This window comes from Macrobrachium nipponense, chromosome 3 (genome assembly GCF_015104395.2).
Source record: "Macrobrachium nipponense isolate FS-2020 chromosome 3, ASM1510439v2, whole genome shotgun sequence".
NCBI classification, from domain to species: Eukaryota; Metazoa; Arthropoda; class Malacostraca; order Decapoda; family Palaemonidae; genus Macrobrachium; species Macrobrachium nipponense.
In genome coordinates, this window is record NC_087202.1 from 113,216,915 (window position 1) to 113,240,086 (window position 23,172).

The window sequence follows — 23,172 nt, forward strand, 5'->3', positions numbered from 1 at the left end:
TCTTTGATGATTAAGAAACTGCAGTGCCGTAATGTACAGTTAACTGTAGACTATATTCTGTAGTTCAAAACTGCATTATCTGGATTTCACCAAATGCTAAAATATATATACCTCAATAACAACATAGCACATAGAGAACCACATATGAATTTTGTAGGCAATACAAATACTAACAACTGTGTTTACACTACCTGATTATATGGAGAGTAATTATGGTAAGCATGGGGAGAATTAATCATGGAATGTGTAGGGAGCTGTATCAGGAGTGGCGGCAAGTTTGCTTCTGCTCCATCTTCATTGGTCTTCGAAAATGCATCAAACATGTTTTACTTCTCTCCAAATGAATAATGATGAACTTCCCATACAAACCCTGTTATGAAATACAAAAAATGTTATTGTTATAATACAATTAAGTTTGTTCATACTTACCTGGCAGATATATATATAGCTGTATTTTCTGAAGTCGACAGAATTTAAAAATTCGCGGCACACCGCAGTGGGCGGCCAGGTGGTAGTACCCATTCCCGCCGCTGGGAGGCGGATATCAGGAACTATTCCCATTTTCTATTCATATTTTATCAGTGCCACTGTCTCCTGAGGGAGGTGGGTGGGCACTTTAATTATATATATTCTGCCAGGTAAGTATGAACAAACTTAATTGTATTATAACAATAACATTTTGTTCATGAAACTTACCTGACAGATATATATATAGCTGAATCCCACCTTCGGATGGTGGGAAGAGACAGAATAGGATTTTTGGGAAACTAAATTAAGTAGATGATATACATCTTGGTTCCTGACCTTTTGTAGCATAGCCGACTTCGTGATTACTGTCACCAAAGTCTGCTTCTGCGTTACTAGAGTTGCCAGCGAGGTAGAGACCTGTAATGCTGGCTGCGCTCTAGATGATCTGTCAACGGGGGTCGTGACCACAATGTGACTAGACCATATGACCATACTTTTGAGGGCACCGAAGCTAAAACCACCACCTGACCTAACCTATCAAAGTTAGTTCCATAACTTCTAGGCTAAAGAAAAGGAACGCGCCTCAAGCGACCAACCCTTCAAAGTTAAAAGCACACCTATCCCTTTTCTATAGGATAGGATTCGTGTTGCTTCTTGCACCCAATAATATATTCTACGGATATGTATGGTCCTAGCGACTTACGGATCTGAAATGTCGTCTTCACATCCCGTCGGGAGTGTGAAGCGAACACAGAGTGCTTCCGCTTAAAGCGTGGCACTCAGGATGTTACTGAGTGTCATGCTCTGTTGAAATGCTTCCGAGGCCGCGCCCTCACCTCTTGAGCATTCATATTAAGAAAAAATCTCAAATCTTTATGCAAACATAATGAATGAGACCTCTTAAAAGAACTCCTTGGCTATAATGCCAGGGTGTTCTTGGACATGAACCAGTCTGGTCTTTTACGGAACACCGCAGATTTGTCCGGAGTGTGAAGCGAACCCAGAGTTGCTTCGCAAAAGCGTGGCACTCAGGATGTTACTGAATGTCATGCTCTGTTGAAATGCTTTCCGATGCCGCGCCCTCACCTCTTGAGCATTGATATTAAGAAAAAATCTCAAATCTTTATGCAAACATAATGAATGAGACCTCTTAAAAGAACTCCTTGGCTATCATGCCAGGGTGTTCTTGGACATGAACTAGTCTGGTCTTTTTACGGAACACCAGCAGATTGTCTGTTGACCTTGACTTTCTATAGTTTTATCAAGATAAAACTTGAGAGACCCTACAGGGCACAGGACTCTCTAATGCCCTTGCCAATAATTTGTGCCTATACCCTTGGTCTCCAATGCCTTCGGTCAATGGTCAGACAGGTTTTTCGTTCTTATCAAGAACGGAAGGCTTAGCGGACAAACCGCATTATGTCCTTTAGCCAAAACCTCTGATGATGGCTAAACCTCACTAACCCTCCTTGCCGTGGCTAGAGCGGTTAGAATATTAGCCTTTCTGGTCCACGTGTATTAAGTTCGCAGAAAGGATAGGTTCGAAATGCTTTTTTGGCATCAGAACTCAGACTACGTCTAAGTTCCATGCCGGAACCTTTGATCCAGAGAATACAAGATCTCCACAGACCTCAAGATCGTGAAGCTTTGTTGTTTGACAGAACCGAATCTCTGAGCCTAGAGGCCGTCAACAACATATTTGCATATTCTACAACAGTTAGACTTCTATCTTATCTCATACTTCATACGGAAAGATAGAACCATAACGAAATTCACAGAGGTCGAGGTGGAGGAACAGTCATTTCCCTTCACTATCTCCAGAAACGGCCCCCTCCGATTGAAAACTGAAAATAGGCAGCACTGCTTTGCCTTGGCCAAGAGACTGCCATTAATCTTGAAGATCTTATCGCTTCTCGATAGTCTGAACGCTTTCAGACTCAGAGAGGAGAGATATTAGATACTTCACTAAGCGACGATGTTTGATTACACCGATTCTCTCGGGAAGGGTCTTTGGACAATTCTCTGAATTACTGACCTCTGTGAATCCAACCTCTTAGAGGCCAACATGTGGCGACTAAAGCTAATCCTCTAGGATCATGAATAAGGGAACAACTTAAGAGGAAGCTCCTTCGTCTTCAATATTACGAAAAACTTAACGAAAGGACTCCCTCAGTCTCTCCTCACTTTCGACATACTTCTAAGTGAGGATTACTCAGACGTCAGTAGTTGTTGCCTTCGATCGAGAAGACCCCCGGACGTGCACTAGATTAACGAACTATTGAGGATCGTTACGTTCCGTGCCGAGCCCATAACCAATTCTCTCTTCTCGAGCTATGAGAGAGCTGAGAAATTATCCGAGATGATTTGGGCCACTCGATCCAACCTCACCCTTCGAGGAACTGGAAAGCCGACTAATTTGGCTTCCAATTCTTCAGACAATGTGCCAGAACATCTGTTCTCGTTCGGATGGTCTGGGCACCCTCTCGCTATCACCTGAGGTGATCCTCAAGCCGTGTTGAGAGAAAATTAGAATTACAAGATCTTTGATGTTATTCCAATTTCTTCGTGAGGAAAATTGTAGAGGTCTGAATTGCTGTTTATTCAGGGAAAACAAGCTTCTTCCCAGCGATGGAAATGGTTACCCCAGCAAACTCATCCATTCCCTCACCTCAGCCTGCTTCCTTCCCTAAATAAGGCTGCGCTTTGCATAAGCAGGAGAGCATTATTATATGCTATGCCGCGGTAGATTCGTACAGAATGTTACCGTGCGGTAAACCGCACCTACAAGTATAAGAGATATCTTGTTGAAATTTTCTAAGTAAACGGCAGGTATTGATCATTCAAGATTACTAGAAATTTCCTCAACCCGAGGCTAAAATCCATGATTGTAGGGCAAAGAGACGTTTTATTAAGCCATTCCCGCAAGGGAGAGCGTAACCAACAGCGCATGACACCGAGCTAGCCGGTACTGCGTAGATCACAGTAACAGCAGCCTTGATCATCGTCTAGCACTATATGCCTGAGTTGCAGCTACTCCTTTTACGAGGGATAGGTATGAAATTATCGAGCCAAGGAAACTCTCAAGCAGGCATATTTAAACGAAACAAAATTCGCTAAATACAGAAGCTGAGTTGATGTTGCAGTTCAATTAGAATACTTCTCGTCTAAGTCGCAATCCGTAGAATAACTAGGATATGCGCCCTACCCCTCGGACAATTCAACTGCTTAGTAGAATCATGTCGCGAGGTTAATATACGTAGTATATTTATAGTATTCTGAACAACGATCTCCATCCTAAATTCTTTCCTTAAAGAAAACAAAATAAGGATTGGAGATCGACCACCTTCGATCTCTATCAAAAAGAGTGAAGGAGAAGTCTTCCTCGAAGGAAAGCTTCAATGGAGAACAGAATACTATCTGCCTGAGTTGCCAGCTACTCCTTTACGAAGGAATAGGTATGATATTATCGAGCAAAAGGAAACTCTCAAGCAGGCCTATTTAAACACGAAACCAGAATTCGTAATACAGAAGCTGAGTTGGTGTTGTCGTAACAATACCTGAAGAGTTGTTCTTACTCCGAAAACTCTTGGAAGGTTGAAGGGAGTGTCAAATAAATACATTGAACAACAGTTCTTTCGGCTTCTATCCGCAGAGGTAAATACGATATGCGTATATGACTCGACCCATGCGTTAGCAAAATGACGCAAAGATAAACTACGTAAGTATTGTAGTAATTTGAACATCGAATTCTCTATTACATCTTTCCTGGACGAGGAAGAGAGAAAGAAAGGAAAACGACTGTCCACGTTCGGTTCTGAAATGAATGAGAGCTCTTCCGAAATTTGTTACTTATCCGCTTAAGCGATAAAATGTTATGAAGATCTTTGTCAATGAGAACTAACCCATTTACATGACAGAAAGTAATCCAGGAATTCGAGCATATAGTTTTCCCGATTCCCGCAGAAATCGAGGAAGGGCAGGATTCCTGATTAGAGACTGGGCTTACGACAGGAAGGACCTTAATGTTCCCCTTCGGCAGCGCAATCCCGAAAGCAGACGAGGCGTTTATGACACCGAAATCTGCTTACAGTTTTCCTGGAATTCATCAAGTGATGGATTCTATTGAACGCTCCCTTCGTAGAAAGCGAAGTATGACATCTTGACGAGACCAAACTCCTTCCTCTACTTCGACGACGCCCTCTTGAAGAGCGTTCTTGCAGGAATCCTGCCGAACGTCTTGATGCGTAGGACGCCTATCGTTCTGAAGAACGTCCTGGCAAGTGCTCTACCGAGCGTCATGACGTGTAGGATGCCGAGCGTCTTCAAAAGCGTCCTCGCTAGCGTCCTGGCGAGCGTCCTGCTAGCGCCTGGCGAGCGTCCTCGCTAGCGTCCTGGCGAGCTTCCACCGAAGCGTCCTGGCAGAGTCCTGGCGAATGTCCACAAAAGCGTCCTGCTGAGCGTCCTCAAAAGCGTGCTGGAAAGCGTCCTGCTGAGCGTCCTCAAAAGCTTCCTGCCGAGCGTCCTCAAAAGCGTCCTGGAAGCGTCCAGCTACGAGAGTGTCTTGAGCAGAGAACACCAAGTCTTCTGAACGACGTTTCAGAGAGGAACTCGTTGAGCGCCTTGATGCATGCAAGGCCCGCCAAGAGGCGTCCTGGCGAGCGACCTTGCCAACATCTCAATGTTATGACGAACCGCGTTTTTGCGTATGACATTGAATATTTTTAAGGGACGTCCTCATGCGAGTCTCCATGGAGAGCCGCACGCTGCTCCTGAAGAGTGTGAACACTAAAGGAAGACGTATGGCTTTCGTCTTCCGCAAGGTGCTTGCCAGAGCGTCCTGGAGAATGTCTCTACTTATAGGACGTCGAGCACCTCCAAAAGCTTCCTCACGTCTAAATTGCCCTTCTTATGCCGACCAGAGACATAGTTGTTTGACTGTGCAAAGCAGCTTGCCGGTCGTCAAACTTATCAGCTTGCTTTATCGAAGTAAAGCGAACGTTACATAACGTATACGGAGCGCAATGAGGAGAGGAGACGAATACTGAGTTGCTCCTCCAAAAGGTGGAATCAAGAATGTCCTTGATTACCAATTCTTTTGGAATGCTAGCGAGGTTGAAACAGCTCTAACTTCATGAGCGTTCACTCGCAGGAGGCTCAAAATCCACTCTTGCAAGATGAATGAACCTCCTTAACAATGTATAAGTGATATATTAAATGAGCGTCACTCGCAGGAGGCTCAAATCACTCTTCTGGCAAGATGAATGAGCCTCCTAATAATGTATACATGATGTATACATGAGCGGTCTCGCAGGAGGCTCAATCACTCTTGGCAAGATGCAATGAACTCCTTAATAATGTACATGATATATACATGAGCGTTTCTCGCAGATGCTCAAACACTCTTCAAGATGAATGAGCCTCCTTAAATCTCCCTTCGTGGGACGAGAGAGAGGACGTGAAGCGTCCTCTTCTCTAAAAAGCTTCTTAGGGGGCGCGCGTCCTTCGAGAACTCCCAAACCCTGTGTGGGGTGGGAGGACGCCTCGGAGGACGAGAAGCAATCTTCAAGATTCGCGCACGTGCACGATCTTTAGCAGCCTGGGAAGCGTCCACAGGTTCTGCCGAAAGGACGCCAGATCGGTGGGGAGCCCCGTAAACCCTCTTGCGGCTTTCGACATGCCTCTCCCTGACGTCCTGGGAGTCGCCAGAGGTCCAGGCTAGAGGCATTATGGGGCCGATCTGACGCCCCCTCCACAAACACAAGGGTGGGCACTACACTTCACAACCACTGGTTGGAGAGCGAGCACTTTAGTCTAAGATTACTTGATGTAATCCTTTAGCAGACACTTATTCTAGGCTCGTAAGCCATACCACAGGGTTAGGCAAAATAAAATCTACAGGAGGTTAGAAGGTTCATTATTTCTAACTTCTGTTTACTGTGGAGGAAAACTCCTGATTCTAACACGCTCTAAAATGCGTAATTGAATCCTCCTTCTTCCGTAATCAGTCACACATTACACTAATTACCTTATGCAAAGAAAACATGTAAAACGTCATATATACTAAGCGAGTGTCTACCGAAAGTTACGGTAGCCTCACCTTACCATGCAGACAAACAAAGTCTGAAACTAGGCTAACTAGCTTCAGACATCAAATGCAATGAAAAAATTTACGATAGCGTATGCCTAGCCACAAATCCAAGTTAATAATCGAAAGAATAATTAGGATACTTAAGTGGCTAATGAAGTTTCAAAATCCTAGGCGGAGGTCTGTAAACAGTTTTGTTTACCGACCGGCGACAGAAAAAAATATGAATAGAAAATGGGAATAGTTCCTGATATCCGCCTCCCAGCGGCGGGAATGGGTACTACCACCTGGCCGCCCACTGCGTGTGCCGCGAATTTTTAAATTCTGTCGGACTTCAGAAAATCAGCTATATATATACTGTCAGGTAAGTTTCATGAACAAACTATATAACATCTGGAAAATGTTAGAAAACAAATCTGAACTTAAATTCATTAGAAAACTAAATAATATCAATACGTATATTATAAAAACTTCTGATTTTCCAAAATACCTGTACAACATTATCTACTTTCCTTCCAAATAGTAATGTATGAATGTAAGGCAAAGATGTTTTAAAGTAGTACTTAAACATCCCACACAATAATAACCTTGTACTGAACTATACTCTCACATTCAACACAGCCTCATAAGCACCTAGAACTTTCGAAAGCAATACAATTATTCCTACATGTGTCCATTGCATTAATGGTTTCAAGGTATGAGACAGTCTAAAATAGTTTAGTCAAAATGATATTTTCATGGTAAAATTAAGTTTCATACAGTACAGTAGTACCTCGAGATACGAAATTAATCCATTCCGAGGCGACTTTCGTATCATGAGGTTTTCGTATCTTGGACCACATTTTACATGTAAAATGGCTAATCCATTCCAAGCCCTCCAAAAACACCCCAGTAAATTTCATAATAAAGGTAAATTGACCTATAAACAATGAAATACTACAACAATTTGGACCATTCAATACGAAACTTAATAATAAAAATGCAAAACCTGTAAATAAAGTGTATATTAGTGTACAAGAAATATTATTACTGTAACGTAAAATGTGGAAGCTTACCTTTCGAGTGAGGCTATCTCCGAAAGTGGCGGCAGAGGAGGAGGAGGACAAATGGCAGATACGTACACTTAACTTTACGAAACACAGAAAAAAATGTCAGAAAAACAAACTAAACTAAACTTTACACATTAAAACAAAACTGTAACACTTAACTTTACAAAAAACTTAAAATAAAATGTATTTTGTCTTTTTTTGATTTTTACATTTCTTTTTACTTTTTTATACGCAATTTCAATTTCTTCACCACCGAATGGATGCCAGTCCGTTTACGGAATTTTTCGAACCACCCATGAGAAGCCTTGAACTCTGGGGTTGCCGTTGATGTCCCCTCTCTGCCGTCGTCTTCGGCTTGGGCAATCAAATCGCCGAAAATAGCGCTGGCCTTCTAGCAGATTGCCGTCTCGGTTATCGTATCGCCATCGATTTCTTTGTCCTCGATCCATACAAGAAGCAGCCTTTCCATTTCATTATGCACATGGCTCCTCTTGTTGGACAAAATAGTCACGCCCTTGGAAGGTGTAGATGCTTTGATGGCTTCCTTCTGCTAAAGGATGGTGCCTATCGTCGACGGATTTCAGCCGTATTCCTTAGCGATCACACTCAACCGCAAGCCAGCTTCATACTTTTTTATCATCTCCATCTTTGTCTCCATAGAAAGCATTCTCTTCTTTCTGTGAACTTCAGGAACGTTCTTGGGACCCATGACTATGTGTACTGTACGTAATTAAGTTACGTATGTAGTACGTATACTAATTAGGTTCTCACAACACGATAAAGTAGCACAACGAAATCACTAACGAATTTACGATACTAAACGAAATCGTTGGACCGAACGAATGCCGCATGCGTACGATAAAGCTTCGGGTGCGAAGTGGCCGAGCGAAGGCACGCCACCACGTAAGATGCATGATGGGAGGGATGCTGTCCAATAGGAGAGAAGGATCTCATGGCTTGGCTAGCATCAGGAACCAATGGGAGAGCAGGAGGAGAGCAGGAGTCTACTAGAACTAAGATGGCGGCGCGCCGCGCGAGTTTCAAAATTGTTATCGGGCGAATCTCGGACTTTCAGAAACCTTTCGTATCTTGAAAACTTTTCGTATGTAGAGCAGTAAAATTTTCCGTGTCAGCTTTCGTATCTCAAGTTTTTCGTAAGTTGAGCCTTTCGTATCTCGAGGTACCACTGTATATACTTACCAAGTAATTACACAACTATAATTACCTATTTGTGTGGCAGCTAAAAATGTTATTGTTATGATACAATAAAGTTTGTTCATACTTACCTGGCAGATATATATATAGCTGTATTTTCCGACGTCCGACAGAATTTCAAAACTCCCGGCACACGCAGTGGGCGGCCAGGTGGTTAGTACCCATTCCCGCCGCTGGGAGGCGGATATCAGGAATCATTCCCATTTTCTATTCAGATTTTTCATACCACTGTCCCCTGAGGGGAGGTGGGTGGGTACTTTAATTACATATATCTGCCAGGTAAGTATGAACAAACTTTATTGTATCATAACAATAACATTTTGTTCATGAAACTTACCTGTCAGATATATATATAGCTGAATCCCACCATTGGAGGTGGGAAGGGACAGAATAGAAGGATTTAGGAAACACCTCAAGTGCAGATGATTGACATCTTGATTCCTTACCTGTTAGCATAGCTGACTTCTTGATTACTGTCACCGAAGTCTGCTTTTGCTTTACTAGAGTTGCCAACAAGGTAGTGACCTGTGTAGTTGGTGCGCTCTAGATGATCTGTCAACGGGAGCGTGACCACAATGTGACTAGACCATATTGACCATACTGTGAGGGCAACGAAGCTAAAAACCACCACCTGACCTAACCTATCGAAGTTAGTCCCATAACTTCTACGCTAAAGAAAAGGAAAGCGCCTCAAGCGACTAACCCTTCAACCATAAACCAACACCAAAATTAAAAAGCACACCTACCCCTTTTCTATAGGATAGGATTTGTGCTGCTCCCTGCCCCCAACAACATTTCTGCGGACATGTATGGTCCTAGCGACTCGCAGTTCTCATATGCCGTCTTCACATCCCGCAGGTAATGTGAAGCAAACACAGAGTTGCTTCGCCAAAAAGTAGCGCTAATGATATCATTAAGTGCCATGTTCTTTTGAAATGCCATTGAAGTTGCAACAGCTCTCACTTCATGGGCTTTTATTTTCAAAAGCTTCAGATCACCATCCGGGCAGGACGCATGGGCCTCCCTGATGGTGCTTCGTAAAAAGAATGCCAGTGCATTCTTCGACATAGGAAAGTCGGGTCTCTTAACAGAACACCATAGATTTTCAGAAGGACCCTGACAATCTTTGGTCTTTTGCAAATAAAATTTGAGAGCCCTGACAGGGCACAGGACTCTCTCTGGCTCTTGTCCGATGAACTCTGCTAACCCCTTGATTTCAAAGGTTTTTGGCCAGGGGTTAGACGGGTTCTCATTCTTAGCTAAGAAATTAGGATTCAAGGAGCACACTGCACTGTGTCCTCTGAAACCCACATATTTATTAATTGCTTGAATTTCACTAACCCTTTTTGCCGTAGCAAGAGCAGTTAGGAAAATCGCCTTTCTAGTAGTGTCTCTCAATGAGGCAGCATGCAGAAGTTCAAAGGGAGCCGACATCAAGAACCTTAGAACTACATCAAGGTTCCATGATGGGACCTTCGGTTGTAGTACTTTGGTTGTCTCAAATGATCTCAAAAGATTGTGAAGGTCTTTATCATTTGTCAGGTCTAATCCTCTGTGACGGAAGACAGCTGACAGCATACTCTTGTATCCTTTTATTGTGGGCACTGCCAGTCTGTCCACATTTCTCAAATGCAGGAGAAACTCAGCGATTTGGTTCACAGAGGTCGTGGAGGAGGAAATACCTTTCTTCCTACACCATCTCCTGAAGACAGCCCACTTCGACTGATAAACTGCTCGAGAGGAAGCTCTTCTTGCATTGGCAATAGCCTCTGCCACTGATCTTGAAAAACCTCTCGCTCTGGCCAACTTCTTGATAGTCTGAACGCAGTCAGACTCAGAGCGGAGAGGTTTCTGTGGTACCTCTCGAAGTGGGGCTGTTTGAGAAGATCTACTCTCTCTGGCAGGGTCTAGGGAAGTCTACCAGAAGAGACATGACCTCCGTGAACCAATCGCTTGAGGGCCAAAAGGGGGCGATCAGAGTCATTCTCGCTCCTGGCGACGCCGCAAACTTCCTTGTTACCTCTCCTAAGAGTTTGAACGGGGGAAAGGCGTAAACGTCCACCTCCCCGTCCAGTCCCATAGGATGGCATCTACCGCTATTGCTTCTGGGTCGAGAACTGGAGAGCAATAAATCGGAAGCCTCTTCGTTTTCGAGGTTGCGAAGAGGTCGACTAACGGCCGTCCCCACAACTTCCATAGCTCTTGACAAACCTCTAGATGTAGGGTCCATTCTGTGGAAGCATCTGATGTGACGGCTTAAAAGATACGCTCGAACATTTGTATTCCTGAAATGAACCTAGTTAGGATCACTATGCTTCGAGCTTTCGCCCATAGAAGGATGTCTCTCGCTATCATGAACAGTGATCGAGAGTGTGTCCCCCCCTGCTTTTTGATGTAAGCGGAGAGCCGTAGTGTTGTCCGAGTTGATCTGGACAACTCGGCCCACCAATCGTTCTTCGAAGAATTGAAGAGCCAACCGAATGGCCTCCAACCTCTTTTAAGTTTATGTGCCAGGACCTCTGTTCCCCTCTCCAGAGGCCTGACACTTCCTCCTTGCCTAGTGTGCTCCCCAGCCCACCATGGAGGCGTCTGAGAACAACACTAGGTCTGGGGCTCAAAAGGTTGAGGGACAGTCCTTCCTCCGAAAGTTTGATCGGATCTTGCCACCACTTCAGTTGATCCTTGACCGCTTTTGAGATTACCAAAGTCGAGTCTAGATTCTGTTTTGTCTTTCCCCAGTTTTCTGCCATAAAAAACTGGAGTGGCCTGAGGTGCAACCTCCCCAGGGAAACAAACTTCTCCAGCGAAGAAATGGTTCCCAGCAGACTCATCCATTCCTTCACCGAGCATGTTTCTTTCCCTAAGAAGGCTGACACTTTCTCTAAGCATTTTCTGCTGATGTTCCTTTGATGGAAAAGCTTGAAAAGCCGCTGAATCCATCTGAATCCCAGATACACGAGGGACTGCGTGGGGATCAGATGGGACTTCTCGTAATGACTATAAGGCCCAGGGTTTTCGTCAGCTGCAATGTCGTCTGAAAGTCCTCCAGGCACCTTGACTCCGAAGACGACTTGATTAGCCAGTCGTCCATGGTAAAGCGAGACTCTTATCTTCGATAGGTGAAGCCATTCGCTACATTCCGCATGAGGAAAGTAAAAACCATCGGCGCCGTACTCAGACCGAAGCAAAGAGCCCTGAACTGAAGACCTGCCCTTTTAAGACGAACCTCAGGAACTTCCTTGATTGAGGATGGATCGGGACGTGGAAATAAGCAATCTTGTAGGTCCAATGACACCATCCAATCCCCTGGTCTCAAGGCCCCTAACACAGACTGAGATGTTTCCATCCTGAATTTTTCTTTCTTTACAAAAAGGTTCAGTCTGCTGACGTCTAGGACAGGTCTCCATCCCCCAGACTGCTTCGGAACCAGGAATAACCTGTTGTAAAAGCCTGGGGAATCCAGCATCAGGACTTCTTCTACGGCCTTCTTTTCCAACATTTGATCTAGAAGGTCGAGTAAGATCTGTTGTTTCTCTGACTGGTATGCGGGCGACAGGTCTATCGGCTTCCTGCTCAAAGGAGGCGCAGAGAGGAAAGGGATCTTGTATCCTCTCTCGATCACCATCTAGGGTTTCCAGGTGTCCGCCCCTATCGTCCTCCATGCCTGAGCAAATAAGGTGAGTCTCGCACCTACAGGTGCCTGAAGGGCAGAAATGTCAATTTTTTCCCTTCTTGATAGAAGAGGTCTTACCTCTAAAGGACCCCCTTCCTCTCGAAGAACCTCTAGAGGAAGGTGCTCCACGAAAGGGCTTAAATTTCTTCTTGGGGGCTGGAGCTGTTGAAGTAGAAGCCTGAGGAGTAAGGTCGTCCTGGAAAGATTGAAGTCCAAAGAGGTCACTTGTTGCTTTCTCTTGCAAGTTTACCGACAGATCCTTAATCATGGACTGCGGAAATAGATGCGTAGAGAAGGGGGCGAATAATAATTCCGCTTTCTGAGCGGGAGAAACTGCTTTCGCCGCAAAACTACAATAGAGAGCTCTCTTCTTTAGCAGACCTGTAGCAAAATGAGATGCTAAATCATCAGAGCCATCCCTTACTGCTCTATCCATACAAGCTAATACACTCGAAAGCTCTTACAACGAAATCGAGTCTTGACTCCTCGATTGTACATCCAAGGCCCCGAGGCACCAATCTAAAAAGTTAAACACTTCTAGCGTCTTAAATAAACCCCTTGGAGGTGATGATCTGGTCTCCGTCATTGTCCAGGAAACCTTAGCCGATGACAAATAAGACCTCCTTGGAGCGTCACCAAATTGGCGAAATCTCCTTGAGAAGAAGACGGTGCTTTCAATCCTGCCTCTTCTCCTGTTTCGTACCAGATCCCCGCTCTCCCTTTCAGTCTAGATGGAGGAAGTGCAAACGAAGTCTTCCCTTTAACCTTCCTTGAATCCATCCAATCCTGGACTCTCTTAAACGCTCTCTTCGCAGAGAGCGAAGTGGCCATCTTAACGAAGCCAGGAGCCTTCCTGGCCTTCAATGAGGCAAATTGTGAAGGGGGAGAGCAAGGAACGGGCGCTTGAAAATTGTCTGGAAACAAGTTCTTAAGTAAATCCGTCAAAGTCTTATAGTCTGAAGTCGCTGACGCATTTGGTTCGTCATCATCCGTAGGGCAGAGATCACTAGAAGAATCCTTCTCTCGGTCATCAGCGTCCTTCAAAGATCGCGATGACTTCGACACTTTAACATGTGAAATATCCTGACGCTTCGGACTCAACTGTTGAGCGCCCTGGCAAGCGTCCCGATATGTAAGGCGCCGCGCGTTCTGAGAAGCGTCCTGTTGAGCGTCCTGATGTGTAGGACGCCGTGCGTCCTGGCAAGCGTCCCGATGTATAAGACGTCTTCTCGAGCGTCCTGGCAAGCGCTTCGCTGCTTAAGACGCTGAGCGTCAAAAGAATCGTCTTCCCGAACGTCCTGAAGCTGGTTATCATCATGCAAAGCTTGAACTTCCGTCATGGATCCTTGAGCGTTCTCGGCCTTTTGACAAAGACGCCGGCCGCCTGTGCGGCAACTCACGTCTCTGTCAAATTCGTCTCTCCTAGACGCCCTTTCATGAGGAACGTAATCACGTTCTCTAATGCGTCGGCTACTAGGAGGAGACTCAAAGGCCGAAAAATGCGGAGAAGGAGCCGGGGACTGCCTAGTCTTCTTAACAGGCAGCCACCGATCCTTCCTCTGATGACTAGGTTCTGCCTCCTTTTTCTCAAAATAGGAAGCTAACTGTTTCTGCATTTCCCAAAGCATTTTCCTTGATGGGGAAAGTTCTCGATCAGGAGGACGACTCATCCTGTGCGAGGAAGATGGGCGAGGGGATGCCCTTTCCTTCAACTCAGGAACATACTTAGAGCGACTTGGACGCTCGAACGAGTCCTCCCCTGATGAAGTCTTGTTCCTTTTCTGTGGCGAAAAAGCTTCAAAATCTTCAGGTGATGAATCTACGCACTGATCAGGACATGAAGCGTCCTCTTCTCTGAAACCTCTCTTAAGAGGGCGACAAGGGCGACGGCCGCCTGTGCGGCACCTTGCGCCCCTGCTGCTCTCCCCATGAGAGGTCTTCCGAGAGTCCCAACCTCGGCGAGGAGAGGAAGCCTCGGAAGAAGAGAAGCACTCTTTAAGTATCCGTGCCCGTGCACGAACACCGGCAGCCTGAGATTCGTCCTCAGTTTCTGCCGAAGGGACGTCAGACCGGTCATTAGATCCCGTAACCCTCCTTCGGCTTTCGGCTTGCCCTCTCCCTAAGGCCTGGGAGTCCGGCAGGGGCCTAGGCCTAGAGGCATTATGGGACCGATCTGACGCCCCTTATCCACAACACTAGATGCACTAACACTTTTATTGCAATTATTCACATTTGATTGTACAGCAATCACTTTCGATTCCAAGGCGCGAATCGACTCCATAATCGTAGATAATACGTTTCCTTCTGCAGACACTTCCTGATTGTTCGGAGGCAATACCAAACGGATTAGGTTCTGGAATTTTACATCTACAGGAGGATTTACTGGAGATACAATTCTACCCTGACTTCTATTCACAGAAGCACTTCTAGAGGAAGACCTCCTGATTCTATCACGCTCAAGCTTTCTCACGTAAGAATCATATGCCTTCCATATAATTTCAGTCAATTGCTCACATTCGATTCGATGCATCTATCATTCAACATACATACATGACTTCGACATTTCGAGCACACCGAATGAGGGTCTACCGAAGCTTTCGGCAACCTCACCTTACATTCCTGTACCTTACACACCCTGAAGCTAGCAGAGCTAGATCCAGACATCGTAATCAAAGAAAAGTCAAAGCCAAATCCAAATCAAATCCACTATCACGTATGCCAAGCCAACAAGCCATATCAAAACCAAAAGTCAATCAGAATACTCAAGTTAGCACAAGAAGTTTCAAAATCCTAGGCGGAGGTCTGTAAACAGTTGTTCACCGACCGGCGACAGAGAAAAATCTGAATAGAAAATGGGAATGATTCCTGATATCCGCCTCCCAGCGGCGGGAATGGGTACTAACCACCTGGCCGCCCACTGCGTGTGCCGGGAGTTTTGAAATTCTGTCGGACGTCGGAGAATACAGCTATATATATATCTGACAGGTAAGTTTCATGAACAAATTTTTAATTTGTGGTAGCGACCGATAAATTTCTTAGTGTAGGTAACTACCCCTAGGGGAACAACAGGGACAACAAAACAGAGAAAGTCACTTCTTTTGTGCTTAATGTCCATTAGAGGGGAGGAGAGAGGGCTCCAATATGTAATTACTTGTTAAGTATATATGAAACTTAATTTTATCATGAAAATACCACTTTCATATACATAATTTACCTAGTACAGTGGTCCCCTGTATTCGCGGGGGATGCATACCAGACCGCCCCGTAAATAGTTAGAACCCGCGAATATTTGGAACCCCTATAAAAACGCTAAAAACAGCCTATTTTGTTAGTTAAAACTCAAGAAAAACCCACTCAACATTTTTATACTTGGTTTTTTTAATAGTTTTATCACAAAAAGTTTATTTTATGATGAAATTGATAAAAAAAAACCAGAAATTTGTGGATATTTCTCATAGAAAAACACCGCGAATGTGCAAATTTTCCGCGAATAATGCGGGGAAACGTTCCCAAGAGAAATCTGCGAATGTGTGAGTCCGCGAATCCGGAGAACGTGAATACGGGGGGTCCACTGTAATTCGATACTCGGCACGTTATGGCGCCATAAATTACCAATTTTATGGCACTAGACAAGCCCCATATAACCAGACCGCCATCAACTGAGAAGTTGATCCTGTCATGAAGCAACTGCGAGCGGGAGCTCTCCAGGACTAGCCAATTGCCAAGGTACCTCAACAGACGTATCACATGCAAATGGGCCCAAGCCAAGACAAGGGCGAACACTCTCGTGACCGTCTGAGGAGGGGTTGAGTTTGAATCAAAGCGCTTTGAACTGAAACACCCTCCCCCACCTCCCCCAGGATAAAGCAAAGTACTTTCGAGAGGATTGATGGATGGGTATTTGGAAATACGCATACTTCAGATCCACCGTCGGCACGAAGGTGTTCTCCCTGATGGAGGCCAGCACTGAACGTGCTGTTTTCATCGTGAACAGAGTCTGGTAAACGATTCAGTTCAGGGAGAGATCTATGACCAGTCTCAAAACCCCTGAAGCTTTCTCTATGAGAAAGATGCGGCTGTAAAAGCTTGGAGGCTGGTCTGAGTGACTTCCATCGCACCCTTGGTCAGCTAGTCAGCATGGCTTGGACTTCTTCCTTTGAGTGCCATGTCTTTCAACGAACCGGGTAAATAAGCCTGGAGATGGACCAGGAGAATGTTGAAGGGAAGCTGAGACTCAAAGGGGAGTATAGATAATAGATAATCCTCCCAAAGGATATCTACTACCCAGATCTTGGCTCTGTATCGCTGCAAAGTTGCCCAATGGCATAACAGGCAACCCCCCCCCGCCCCAGCCCCCAGCCACTGATGGCAGCAGCTGGAGGGGAATGCCACCTCTAGCATTTCCCTTTCTTCATCTTCTCTTTGCTAACCTTACCTGCCTTCCCCGAGGAAGAGGAGGGCTGAAAGGGACGATTCTGAGTAGAAAAGGAAGATGAAGAATGCTGGGTTTTTCCTCTAGCACCTTTGAAGGTTGAGTGATCTTAGGGCCTGAGGAAGAGGTAGCCTGACCCGAAGGTCAGGCATCAGCAACATGCGAAGGTCCTGATGACCTTGTCACTGCCTGTCAGATGAAGCAGTCATTATTGTCCATCCTTCGCTTGTTTACAGCAGCATCCACCTTCTCTCTGAGAAAGAGAGAGGAGGAACCTAGCAGCGGTCCATTCCTTAGGGTCATGCCAGACTTGGGTCCCAAGGAACTGGTCAGGCGAGTCAAGACAGCATCTCTCCTCTTTAGGACTAAGTTAGCTCACAGGTTTGCCAGCTGGTGGGCCGGGTAGGAAATTGCCCTACCTCCAGAATGGCATAATTTTGTGAATGCGGAATCCTTTCCTGAGGAGGCTGGTATCTTGGACACCATAAAGGACCATAGATCAAGCCATGCGACTGCCTGGAAGGCAGGGTCGCTGTTTCCTGCTGCAAGAGGGAGACCACCTCTGCAGTTAGTTGTTGCAGTGAGAGACCGGGGTCTGGGTGAACTAGGCCTGGGTCAACCTGGCTGCCAATGACCTCTCCGAAGATTAATAGAATCGCTTCTGACGAGGTAGAGTTGGGAGGAAGCAACTTGTCCGAACATTTTACCTGAGGGAGTTCTCTTGTCTGGAGACAAGATCGTCCACCTGGTTGAGAACTCCATTAGCGAGAGAAGACCACAGCAGTCCCACTGAGGCCTTGGGTTCCTTCTTCAGGCCCCACAAAGACACCAGTCAAGAGGGACGGTCTACTGATGAAACAGTAGGCCCTTCACCCAGATCATTATGCTGACGAATCAGCGCTATGATCTCTGCAAATGTCCTTTGTATGTCGGGGGAATCCACATCTCATGGCAAAGGACCCTCAAGTCCTTCGAAGGTGCAGTCTTCCCAATCTACCTTCAACTCGTGGAGGAGCACCTCACCATACCCCAGAGGTCAATGGTTCACTACCCCGGCATATGCCCTGGTTGGTCCAAGGACTGAGCCAGGGGAATAAGCTTGATTAGGATTCCTCTGTGAAGCTTCAATGGAATGCTCTCTGTTCAAGTCACATTTCCTGGTAAAACCCCGGGAGGTTGAGGAAACAGGTGAGGGAGGAGCAGCACTCTCAACTGTCCTATCTGCAGGAGAGTCCCCTCGAGGAGAGGCGCTATCTCGAGAGGAACAAAGCAGTTCTTGTCTGGCAGGATAGGTACTTGGTTCAGCATCACTGAGCCGTGGCCCGGCTTGAGCCGAGCTCCTGACTCAACCTCCGCCGACTCACCCCTCTCATGAGTACGCAATGGGAGACTGGGAGGAGTCAAACACAGGGCCTACTGATGAGAACATTTGTACCAGTTGAAGTACTGGCAGGGAGAGTAGAGGCACCTGAGTGTCTCTTCCTTTCTCTTGCCCTGTGCCCTCACTGGTACGGAGAGAGGAACCCCTGTCAGCATACTGGGATGTGTGAGGCTTCTTGGTCAGACTGCAGCCCTGACATAGCACCAGTCTTAGAAGCATGCCTCTTTGAACTAGTGGAGGGAGCAGTTACAGGGGTGACTGCTCCCTTGGAAGATGCAAAATATAATGGAAGATGTACTAGCAACTCTCTGGTAGACATTAGAGGTGCCTCATACTGAGGGACCTGGGGCAACCCGAACAAGATGTAAGGTCTGTAAGGTAAGGTAAGGTCCTGGTTCCGAAGGCCTAATGGGGGCCTGTAGACCGGTACCTCCACCTGCAAGTGAGGAAGAGCTGACGAAAGAACTCTCTGCTTCCTCTGAGGAGGGAAGCAGATCCCTAGAAGACTCATGCCGAGACTTCTTAGGAGGAGGAGAGGCGGCCTATTTCTTATGCTGAGAGGCCTTGGAAGGAGGAGGCAACAAGGCAGCATACGACAATGAGGGGGGAAGAAGACGACGATGACGACACTCTACAGGACCTCTTCTTCGACTTCTTCATTACTTTCTTCAGGATTGTAGCGAAATCCTTCAACCCCGAGGAATGATGCAAATCAGTTATAGGGGCCGCCTGGATGACGGAGGCCGGGGCAACCATAAAGGTAGGTAAGGGCTTCACCCTTGCTGGTGCTTTGGCACGAGTAATAGGGCCCTCTGGGATGGCAGACACAGCGATGATGGTCAGGATGATACAAAATCAAGAGCAGGAGATGTCACGATTTGAGGTGCCTGAAGGTGCACAGCAGTCCACGTCACCACCAAGGGAGTCATATAAGCCAGGTGGTGGCAGTACCCCAGATGCAGGACCTTAGCAAACATGGCAGTGGTAATGGAGGTGGTGGTGCCCAAGAGAACGCCACGCCACGCCACTGCGAAATCTGATGGCTGCTCCACCATCATACCCGAAGAAGGAATATTCAGATTAGGGGACAGGGTCCCTTGTCACACCAAAAGCAATTCAACTCCTTCAGAGTGACCCGAGGCCTTTGTACTGAGATTGTCATGAACACCCGCTTTCTCTCCATCCTCATCATTTGACAAATCGGACGAAATGCAGGTATTTTCCATAGAAGAGTGAGCAAAGTGGGGAAGCTTGCTGGGAGGCAGAAACAAGGATTAAAGGGTCTGGCACAGAGGGAGTCGTCAGTCATGTAACCCTCTGATGGGGTCTCGGTGCCCTTCCTTTGGTAACGTTTCCTCCCCAAAAACTTTACCCATTGCACAGGGGACCAAGAAACACACTCATTGCAAGTTAACTCAGTAGTGCAATCCTGCCCCCTGCAAGATGTGCAGAGAGTATGAAGATCGACATCCACACTTGACCTCCAACTGTTGCACTTCTTACCGCCTACCCCAGGAACATGCGCTTGGGGAGGGAGGGCTTAGAAGCTGGCTTAACATAATCATGGGTTTGGATGTTGTAACTGAATCACAATCAACAGCAAACATACACAGGATATTGATGCACAAACTGAAAATACAGAAAGATCACACAATGGAAAAAAGGAGAAAGCTAGCAACAATTGAGCAAAGAGTGATGTGATACATATCTGAACCCTACAATGGCTGAAAGTAAAGTGGTATGTGTATAACCGGGTAGGCGGGGTTATCCCAGGCAAGTGGTAGTTCAACTAACGAACTACCTTGCTATAAAAATCTAGTGTCTGTTTCCAGCTTTGTGGAAGGTAATTTCTAATGTAAAGGATTGATGGTTTGTATACTGTGTAGGAACAATTGAATATTAGTGATAGGGTCTAAGCTCTGGACGTTAACTTCTGCTCTAGAAGCCACCCTCCTCTTTCTATTCCTTTCCAATTTCTCCCTATGAGATCTCAAAACTTTCTGTTTTTTCTAATCCCATCCCTCACATTCAGCACAAGTAAGCTCTTTAGAACACTTTGGTCCCCTACATTTTGTACAGATCTTGCAACCCTTTCTGCGATATCTAATACTCGATGTGCTAGAATCAGACATAATGAATCACAAGCTGCAGATCCTAATAAACTGAATGGAAAAGATAACAAATCAATTAATACATTACCAAATCCTTGGAGAAAGTTATGAAAAAATTTCAAACAAAGCCACCCAAATATTCGATGTAGTATTGGATATTGGCAGAAAAGAAGTGACTTTCTCTGTTTTGTTGTATCTATTCTTCCCTGATAGAGGGTGGGGTAGTTTCTTACACTCATAAATATATGAATCGCTACCGCGAATTTCAAACTTTGGCTGTCACATGAGTAGAAAAGTATAGGTGTGTAATTACTTGGTAAGTTCCTTATATGAAAAGACAGAATAACCTGTACTGATCAATTATGCCAGAATCTAGTTCAAAGGTTAGAATGTCAAACATTTAAATCACACGTTTCAATTATGCTGCTACTAGCTAATGTGGAATAAAGTGATGTCCATAAAATACAGAAATAACTTTGTCTGAAAATAGTAGGTAACATGTCTGATGTCAGTGTGAACCAAACTAAAGGTATAAATTTAAAATAGCTATAACTTTTATACTCTATATATACACATCTTTGAATTATATATATGCTATGTATATATAATGGCAATAAGGTGTTGGCTAAGAACACACATCAATATATAAAAGAAAAAGTGTCTTTACCTCATGATCAGTTTGGTTAGAGCTGATGGCAAAAATTGACAGGATGACTGTCTTGTATAATTTCAGCAAATCTTTCTCACATCTAGGTTTTCATTAATTAACTTTTTTTCATAATTTTCTGGTCCATCTTACAGGTTTTCCTCTTGCTATTTCCATATCAACTGCTTTCTAACCAATTATTATAAATCCCTTGTCAACATAAGCCTATGTGAACCATTTCAATCTTTGAAATCTCCAAAAACCAACATAAAAGAACCTCACAATTCATAACCTAACCAAAAATGCTAGGTCATATCTGGCAGTGGTAGCAGTGCGTGTGTGTGTGTGTGTGTGGGGGGGGGGGGGGGGGGGGGGGGGGGGTCTTCAGCCCCACTGAAGCTTTGCAAGAGAAAAACAGTAAATAAAAATGGCTACATTCACATATGCAGCAAGCACCAGCCTATATGTTAACATGTTCAAACTATGTGGGGAGCAACTGACTGGGAATAACCTGAGGCAACAGTAGCACCAAGTCACTAGAGATGCCCAGAGGTGACAGTAGCACCAGGTCACTGGTTGTGGGGGAGGAGAATGATTTGGCGCTACTGACTCTCCCATAACAGTCAAAGAAAATCTAATGTATCCTATTTAAGAACTTAGCCTGAATGGGTGCTGAATTACTAGGAATATAACCTACTGAGGATCATAAAGAAGGTAAATGTATGGCATAGTAGAGTATAATTTTACTTTAAACCATTGGGGTAAATGACAGAGCGTAGCAGCCACCGATCCCGGAATGTGGCCACCTTCCCAGAAAAATACTTTAATTCACTTCCATGAGCATCAGTCAAGAGTTGTAGCCCATCTTGGCAGGACACCTAGACCTCTATGCTCCTCTCAAAGTAAGTGTTTTCTCATAAATTATGAAATAATGGTATAATGCATTTTTTCAGGAAGTGGCCTCGTTCTGAGAGATTAGCTGCCATGTCGCAGTTCAGTCATTTACATTTTTGCATTTTTGATTTGAAAATATCACACCATATGTTTAATGTGTTCTTTGAATATTTCCCACATTCATTTTGTTAGCAAATGATGGAAACAGTTTGTAAATGCATCAGCGTATGTGTGAAGCTCCACTAAATTGGCAACGATGAAATTTTGCCATTCCTAGCATGCAAGCTTTAAAGGTTACATTTATTTCAGGCATAGGTACAATTAGTAAAAATAAAAAAGTCAAAATAGTAATGTAGTAATAAAAAGTGGATAAAAAAATACAAAATTTTTGTCATAAACAATTCTGTGATCTGTTGTCTGCTTGCCCATGCTTTTAGTAGCCAGATGTACGTACAGGGTGTCCATAAAGTCCCAATACCATTACGAGTATTTATTGCTCAGAAACCACATAACATAGAGTAATGCAATTTTTATAGAATTTTCTACATTCAAGTTAACATTCAGAGCACTTCATTCTACAAAAAACTTCATTACTCTGTTAAATGGTTTCTGAGCAATAAATACTTGTACAGGTAGTCCCCGGCTTACAACGGGTTCGGCTTACGATGTTCCGAGGTTGCAACACTTTTCAATTATATTGATCAGAAATTATTTCCAGGTTTACGACACGTTCCAGGGTTACCGCGCTTACGACTCTGATCTGACAGAAGAAATAGCACTCCAAAAATGCAAAATAATTAAAATTTGAATTTTTTTGATGAAAAATACAATAAAGATGCAGTTTACATAGTTTTTAACACACCCAAAAGCATTAAAAGTAAGGTTTTCTTAAGATTTTTCATGATTTTCCAGCTTACGATACGGCTCAAGAACGGAATCCCCGTCGTAAGCCAGGGACTGCTTGTAATGGTATACTGAGCCTTTTTGGACACCCTGTACATCAAGACAAAAATTGGAGTGAATTAAGAACAAAATGTGTAAAATTACAATCAAATAAGCACTGTGGAGTTTCATTTGTGATGGCAGTAAGGATAAAACCACCGATAACAAGGTAAAAATGAATTACAGTTCAAACCATGACTCTGGGAATAAGACATCTCATACTTTCACTAATATAGGCTACAAAATGTTGTTTTTATTGTGCTGATTACAACTGCA

The 23,172-nt window shown here is 44.7% G+C and overlaps 1 protein-coding gene across 5 annotated transcripts in view; it reads right to left on the minus strand.

Moving 5' to 3' along the window:
• LOC135221981 (inversin-like) overlaps positions 1-23,172 on the minus strand; it is a 232,437-nt gene that overhangs the window by 72,259 nt on the left and 137,006 nt on the right. For 4 of the 5 annotated variants that reach the window (XM_064260078.1, XM_064260076.1, XM_064260077.1 and 1 more), the window contains exon 2: positions 192-370. In XM_064260078.1, coding sequence (XP_064116148.1) covers positions 192-323 — 132 coding nt within the window. In that variant the 5' untranslated portion in view covers positions 324-370. Of the gene's footprint in view, positions 1-191; positions 371-21,081; positions 21,190-23,172 lie in introns of those variants that run through there. The other variant, XM_064260079.1, reaches the window with a different exon arrangement.